The sequence below is a fragment of the Anolis sagrei genome, chromosome 6 (assembly GCF_037176765.1).
Source record: "Anolis sagrei isolate rAnoSag1 chromosome 6, rAnoSag1.mat, whole genome shotgun sequence".
Taxonomy (NCBI): Eukaryota; Metazoa; Chordata; class Lepidosauria; order Squamata; family Dactyloidae; genus Anolis; species Anolis sagrei.
In genome coordinates, this window is record NC_090026.1 from 50,470,288 (window position 1) to 50,478,216 (window position 7,929).

General features: G+C 41.1%; 1 protein-coding gene across 1 annotated transcript in view; it reads right to left on the reverse strand.

The window, feature by feature from the left end:
* Positions 1 to 347: 347 nt before the first annotated feature.
* The window catches only part of LOC132779470 (uncharacterized), a 22,050-nt gene continuing 14,468 nt past the window's right edge, over positions 348 to 7,929 (reverse strand). Inside the window, exons 10-14 of the mRNA XM_067470554.1 lie at positions 6,436 to 6,498; positions 4,303 to 4,465; positions 1,718 to 1,882; positions 1,312 to 1,409; positions 348 to 373 (exon numbers count right to left, since the gene is read on the reverse strand). Of these exons, the coding sequence (XP_067326655.1) occupies positions 348 to 373; positions 1,312 to 1,409; positions 1,718 to 1,882; positions 4,303 to 4,465; positions 6,436 to 6,498 (515 nt within the window). The remainder of the gene's footprint in view (positions 374 to 1,311; positions 1,410 to 1,717; positions 1,883 to 4,302; positions 4,466 to 6,435; positions 6,499 to 7,929) is intronic.

Sequence of the window (7,929 nt, forward strand, 5' to 3'; positions counted from 1 at the left end):
CAGATATCTATATAAACAAAAATGTAATGTTCATTTGTGGGATTAACATAACTCAAATTGTGTCCAAATTGACACCCAATTTGGACACAATACACCAATCAAGCCAACGAGTGGCCATTACTCATAAAAATACTGAAAAACACAGCAGAAGAGACTAAAAAAAACAAAACAAAAAAACCAACAAAAATACATTACAACACATGTGCAAAACCACATATATATACACAAATATATACACACAAAACACATATACACAGCAACGTGTGGTAGGGGATGGCTACTAATAGAATAAAACTGTATTATGTGATGGCACATCCGAGTCTTTGGAGAAACTATATTGTCTGGCTTTACTTGGGGGCTATCTCTATACCTCCTGTTAAGATTAAGACCCTTAGTAGACAGAGGCACTTTAGGCAAGGTGAAAAGATAATCAAATGAGTTTACTGAAACAAGATGAATAAAGGGTGAGCTCCACCTGCGACTATAATAAGATAACTTAAAACAATACATTCCAAAAGGAGATTTTGCTGGTTGCAGTCATCTTTCTGGAATCTTTGAAAAATCTCTCTTGCCTCTGGTGCAAAGCGATGGTTATGAACTGTCTTAGTCTTCTTCCTTGTGAAGTTTAGGCTGGCCAAAAGCTTCTGTTGTCCTTTGGACTGCTGGTATAAAAATACTGCTGAATGCAGCAGGTGCTAAGAATGACTCTTTGGATTGCTTGGCCTAGGGTTACCAGACAATGCCCCAAGCCTCTAGTGACTGTACAAAAAGGAGGAGTCAGCAAAAGCTCTAAACAGGAAAATGGAATAGACCAACTAAGACTGGTCTGTGGGGAATTTTAAGCTCTAAAAACTAATACAAAGGAAGTTATCTACACTATTGGGAAGGCCTATAAACAGGGGAAACTAAAGCAGAGGAGAAGAGAAGGCAGTGCCAAGACTTCACAGTATTACTTTAAATTGAAATTGTCTTTATTTGCTTTCAATTACTGTATTTCAATATGAATATCAAGTCAATACAGAGTGTATGGTACAGTGTGGGACATAGTATTAGTTAGGCCTATTTTTAACAGTAACTTTCAAGCAACCAGAAACTACATGTATCTGGTATCGCCCAATTCCCAGGGGGGTTGGTTAGCTAAGAGTTTACTATATTTCTTTAAAATAAAATCCAAATTCTGCAAATTAGAACTGCTAAGAACTTTCAGGCTCAAACTCCAAAAAACAACCCCAGATCTATAGTTGGTAAAAACCTTCTGTCATTCCACAAACACACACTCCTCATGCCATGTTATTTATAACTATTCCTTACCATCCAAGGCTGCTTCATTTATGATGCTTATACCTACAGGGGGGACCCATGTCTCCTCCTCGTCCTCTTTGCGCCAGATTGCATCTTCATCAGACTCACTGTGAAAACAAAAGGATATGCCGTTATGAGAACCAAAAGGCAAAGAAAGGAGTATTTTCTGTGAAGAGGATACTGTTCTCCTGAGGATTTCATTCCTAACCTCAGAAGACCTATCATGTGATTATGAAGTAACTGTTGTCTGCTAGTAATGTATGACAAAATTCAGAACTGTTGCAGCCCTCCTCCACACCAAAACACACAATCCCACTCAGAAACCTCTGATCAACACACACTCATTTGTTCAGAAAAATATCAAATTGAGGCCATCAATGGCTACCTTCCATCTTGAGCAGCTTACACTTCTTACCTAGTAGATGCAGACTTCCTCCGTTTGGACCTGAAGAGGAAGATGGCCAGGATGATGCTGATCAGCAGAATGGCAGTCAGTGCAAAGGCAAAACCAAACTCTTTTTTCTCGATTCGTGTCCGACAGTCATTGCTTGTGTACCAAAATGCATCCAGATCATTGCAGCTATTGGGAGATAGTTAAAGGTAGATTAGACTCCCATATTCTCTGAATCCTGACATGTATTGATGAGGAAATATTGGAAAAATAGGTATTGATTTATGTATAAATTGTATGTACTTTAAATGTATAGAAAAATCAGGCTCTCTCTGTATAAAAAGAATGCTAACGGACAAGCAAGCTGTGTCCAGGCACAGAAAGAGAGGGGCTGAAGAGGGGGCCTGTTATCTATACATTCCAGGAGAAAGAGATAAGCCACAGAGACTGGTACAAAAAGCCCAGTGCCTTCCTTTAGGGAAGGAGCCAATGGCTCTCCCTCATGACAGGTCAAAGTGGGCCCCTTGATTGATGAATGTAAGATGCTGCTAGAAAGAAATACACAGAGACATGCTTTTTGTATGTTGGAAGATATAATTTGATGCTAAGATGATGCAGTGAATGAGGTCAACGTATGTAGACGCATGTTCTTTGTTTGACTGTGATTGGAAGGCTATAAAAGCCATAGTCTGCACCTATTTCATTGCTCTGGTGCTTTTGGACATAGTCCACTCCAGGACCCCAGCTGGAAATAAATTCATGCTTTTTTTAGATCTCCGGAACTCTCTTTGTCTCTTTTCCTGAAACCTTCTCCCTGCCATTTCAGTATAATGCAGGAAATCACTGATATCTTTGATTTGCAATCTACAACTAAATATTTAGTGTGGTAAAAAGAGTCATGCCAGGTGACTTTTGCTTATATATGTTTTTCCCCAGTTGCTTAGCACTCCTGACAGGAAATGAGAGGTGAAGATAGGATGTTCCTGAGGATGAGAGAAGCAAAGAGAAAGAACCTTGGCAAATTAATTACATCCATAACAATCATCAGCTACAGACACAGTGGGGGAAGGAACGTGAAGGGCATTTGTACTTATGTAAATTGGTTTGCTTTATCTGTTTGTTTGTTTGTTTGTTTGTTTATGTACTTGTACCACAAAGGCTCCTACATGACTTGGCACACACACCCTTCATTATCCAATTTAAAATGATTGAGGGGTTTGAACTAAATGAACAACATTTTTCAGGAAGAGAAGAAGGGAAGGAAGAAGGGAGGGAGAAAAAATAAAGTAAGAGAAAGGAAAGAGAAAGAAAGAAGAAGAGGGGGAAATATATGAGGGAAAGCAAAGGAAGGAGGGAGGGAAGGAGATAGTGATGGGGAGATATTGGAAATATAGATATTTATACATATATTGTTTGTACATTACAGGCACTGAAATGTAGAAAAAATCAAGTTCTCTCTGTATTAGGAAGTCAAGCTGACAGGCCGGAAAGAATGCTGAAGGAGTCTGTGTTGAAAGTTGGAGGAGAAGGGGGCATTTTACCTATATAGAGACTGGTACAGCATAGCACAGACGATACCTTCTTACTTCTAAAAGTAAGGAATCTCCCTCCCTCCTGACAGGTCCTCTTGATGGATCAAAGCTGAATCCTAGTTATCTCTAACTTGCTATAAGCTGCTCTTTAGAAAAAAATACTGAGACGTGCCCCTTGCATGTAGGAAGATATAATCTGATATTTCTATGATGCTTAAGGTGACGTAGTGATGATGTTAACGTATGTAGAGGCATGTATCTTTTTTTGCCTGCATTTGAAGATGTATAAAGGGAAAGTCAACGCCTTTATCCTTGCTCTGGTTCGCTTTTGGATGAGATTCCACACCAGAGCCTCAGCTGAAAATAAACATACTTTTCTGCCTCCAAACAATGGATTGCTCTTGGTATTATCTCTCCTATTTGCTGCTACAACAGGAAGATGTTTCAAGAAAGTGGAGGAACAAAAGAAAGCCACAAGGAGAGCCTGAGAATTGTTGCCAAAGTGTTGTCACTGAGATATGGTGAAGCAGGACTTCTCAGAGTTGGAGAATGAAGAAAGTAGGTGGGAAACGGTCCCAACGTCAATCGGTAACACTGGGTATATATACTAGTTTTACGTAAGGGATATTATTTTACTATGTCATTGTATATAATGGAACCTGACCATCCATAGATTTTGGAATTCAGAAAGAGTCATGGAACCACACCCCAGTTAATATTATGTCAGTGACTCAGTAGAAGTCCAGCCCCCTTAGACCCTGTGCTCAGGGAGTGCACACAGCCGCCAAATGCAAACAAATTCCCCCACACTTTAAAAACACAATCAAGGATCAATTCCCAAAACAACAACTCCCCTTCTGCTGTCTTTTTGAATGCCTGTGTAATATAGTTTACAGCAATTGATGTTATTTTGATTGTGCAGGCAATATATTGGGCAGATCTTGCAATTGCCCTATGTCACATCTTAGAAAGAACACGTAACAAATTAGTAAACATTGAACATAGTAATTAATTTGCCTTCTAGGTAGCAGTTATACTAAAAGATGTGCATCTGGGGATCTTCTTCTGTCTACTTACTTGCACTGAGGACCACTTTTAGAGATCTGACAAACTCCATAGTAGCAGTTGATGGCATATGCGCTGTTCTTGGAGCACTTAGACATACACTGCAAGATGCCTGTTGTTGTGTTGGCATAATAGTAGGCTCCATATTGAGGATCAACGGTTGCTTTGCAAAGTTCTGGGAAATTAAAAAAAAATCTAGCCAATTTGTTGTGGTCAGCTTATGCTATACAAGAAACTAGCCTCATGGCTGGAAGTCAATCATGGGTTTGAAAGGCTACCTAGCTGAAAAATGCCAACATGTTACCAGAAGTCCAAAGTCTCAGCTGAATACCTGCAGCCATGAAGCAGGACATCATCACCTTAAAATCACACTGCATGATTGCAATACCTCGTGGCGTATCCGACCGAGCACGGGCTAAATCTCATGGCGTATCTGACTGAGCATGGGCTAAAACCACTATTAAGGCTTACTCCGCAGCTTTGTGGGCAGCCAAGAAAGCTTTCCTGCATAGTGTCTGTAGCCAACAGACCATTGGTTGTTGGGGAGCTCCTCCATCCGCCCGTGGTGGAGGAGATCCCTGAGGACTCAGCAACTTGGTGCAGCGATTTTGTGCAAGATTTTGCAGGCAAAGTCGCTCAGATACGCCTCGAGCTAGACACCAGTTTAAATGTAGTGACAGATGAGGTAACTGAGGCACCTGTCTGTCCGATTTTATGGGATTCTTTTCACCTTGTTCTGCCTGATGACGTGGAGGGGATACTTGGGGCTGTGAGAGCGACCATTTGTGCTCTGGACACTTGCCCTTCCTGGCTAGTTAAACTGGCCAGAGATGGGTTGTTGGACTGTTTTGTTGCTATAATAAATGCATCGTTGGGCCAGGGAAAATTCCCGTCCTGCTTGACACAGGCGGTGGTAAAACTATTATTGAAAAAGACTTCTCTCGACCTTTCCGTGTTTAACAACTGCAGACCAATTTCCAACCTCCCTTTTTTGGGCAAGGTGCTGGAGCGGGTGGTCGCCTCTCAGCTTCAGGAATTCCTTAATGACACTGATTTTCTGGGTCGATTACAGTCTGATTTCAGTACCGAGACGGCTTTGGTCATCTTGGTGGATGACCTCCGCAGGGAACTTGACTGGGGGAGTGTGACAATTGACTTGCTTTGCCCATCAATAGACCCAAATGGCTTCATTGCAAGGATGTGGTGGACTGAAAATGATGTTATGCCACTTCTGTGTAATAGTCACCTTTGTGCTGGTACAGCTGTACCAGAAGCTCCCACTTTATTTGCTTTGTATTTAGTGTTTGCTTGCAGCCCAAGGCTTGGGATTCTGCAGAAGGGTGGCTTCCTGTTAAAGTTTGCAGTTATAGGGCAGGCCCCCTGTCCATCATCATTAAGTTTGGTTCCGCCCCCTGTTCAGGACAATTGCGAAGGGAAGGGAGCCATTTTCAGTGAGTCTCAGCAAGGAAAGTCAATGTACAGGACGTGTACAGACTTCTCCTGTACAAAGGCTTCAACCCTTAAGACCTCCCGGGGGAGAACAGTCTTAAGAGCAAAAGGATTCCCAAAGATTCCCAGGAAAACAGCCCTAAAGCTCTGAGGAATTTCAGAGGGAAAAAACAGCTTTGAACATCTAAGAACTCCAGCTGAAGTGACTACAGGCCTACTGGTAGGTCCACTCGGCGCTTTGAGACGCAGATCAACCCGGTAGTGGAGCCCACATCAGTTAGGTTTAGGATCACAGTTAGCCTTGGAGAAGTTTGGAAAGGGATTTTCCTTTAAAGTAACAGTTAGAAAACACCAGTTACACAAAGCCTGGAAGCATTTGTTTAACCTTTTGAAGACAAAAGAAGTTTCTGTTGATTGTTCACCAGTAAAAGACTTTGTTATATTTTACAAGCCCTCTAGAGACTGTTTATGGTGAAAATCCTTAAGAATTTCTCTTCGGGGGCCCTGGCTTCCCGCTGGGCTAAAGTTGCACGTCCTGTTTTAAAAGCAATTAGTTTCAAGCCCAGCGCACGACAGAACAACCTTACAGGACATTTTAAAAAGGCCACCATGTCAGAAGTGGGTGGATTTTAACATTGTTCTATAAATAAGTTGTGAGAACAAAAAAGAAACCAAGAAAGACCTTCTGGGACTCACCTTCTGCTGAAAAGTTTGTGGCCGCGTTGCTAAAATCCTCTGGTTTGGCAGAAAAACAAAATGCTGAAAAAATAAGGAGATTGTCAAATTTTTACCTGTATTCTCTCCATCAGAGCTTCTTCTGCAGTCTTCTGCTAAAATAGCTATGTTGATCCCAAAAAAGTAGATTATCTGATCTTGAAATCAGAATTTTGAAAATTATTTTTAAAATGTACTTGCTACTGTTATAATTTTATGTTCTACAAATACTTAAAGTAAGATGTTTTTACAATTACAGTTTTTTTTTAAATTTAGCTTTTCATTCAAAGGTATTTTGAAATACGGAAACTTTTTATTACTTTTTAAAATTAGGGTGCTAATCAGCTGTTGGTTTGTAATATAAAAGGCATTATTTCACTGTCCCTCTCAGCAGCCTGAGCAGAACAGAAGACAGCACTAAAACCATATGTTGTAAATAAATATAAATATTTTCCAGCTAGGACCAAAATCCTCTTTTTGCACTTTGCTATTTATCTGTACCCAAAGCTACAATGACATATTTTATATTGCTTTTATCCTTATTGCTATCATATAACCTATGCACTTTACTCACTAGCCCTATCTTTTAAATTGTTGTTGCACCAGTCTGCCCCTCCCATGACAACAAATTGCATTTTATTATTGGTTTTTGATCTTGATGTCTGGTTTATATATTATTATAATGTTGTTTTATACTGTTGTTATGTATTTTAATGTCTTATATTTTAACTGTGTTGATCGGGCTTGGCCCCATGTAAGCCCCAAGTCCCTTCAGGGAGATGGAGGAGGGGTACAAAAATAAAGTTGTTGTTGTATTGTCGAAGGCTTTCATGGCTGGAATCACTAGGTTCTTGTGGGTTTTTTCGGGCTATAGAGCCATGTTCTAGAGGCATTTCTCCTGACGTTTCGCCTGCATCTATGGCAAGCATCCTCAGAGGTGTGAGGTCTGTTGGAGTTAGGACAATGGGTTTATATATCTGTGGAATGGCTGGGGTGGGGCAAGGAGCTCTTCCCTGCTGCAGTTAGGTGTGAATGTTTAGCTGATCACCTTCATTAGCATTTGAAGGCCTGCCTGAGCCTGGGAAAATCTCCAACCATCACCCAAGTCAAAAAAGAAGCACCATTAAAGCCTTGGCAGACCGTGCAAAAAGAATCTGCGAACCCCACCTCCTCCAAGATGAACTGAACCACCTCAACTGGGCTCTCCAGGCCAATGGATACTCCACCTCAGACATCAGAAGAGCTGCAAGACCAAGAACAAGCCACGAGAGTAAAGATGAAGATCCACCCAGAGGAAAAGTGTTCCTGCCGTACATCAAGTGAACAACTGACCGCATAGGGAAGCTGATGAGGAAACACAACATACAAACAATCTACAAACCCACCAAGAAAATCCAACAAATGCTACGTTCAGCAAAGGACAAGAGGGATCCTCTCACATCTGCAGGAGTCTACCGTATACCATGCAGCTGTGGA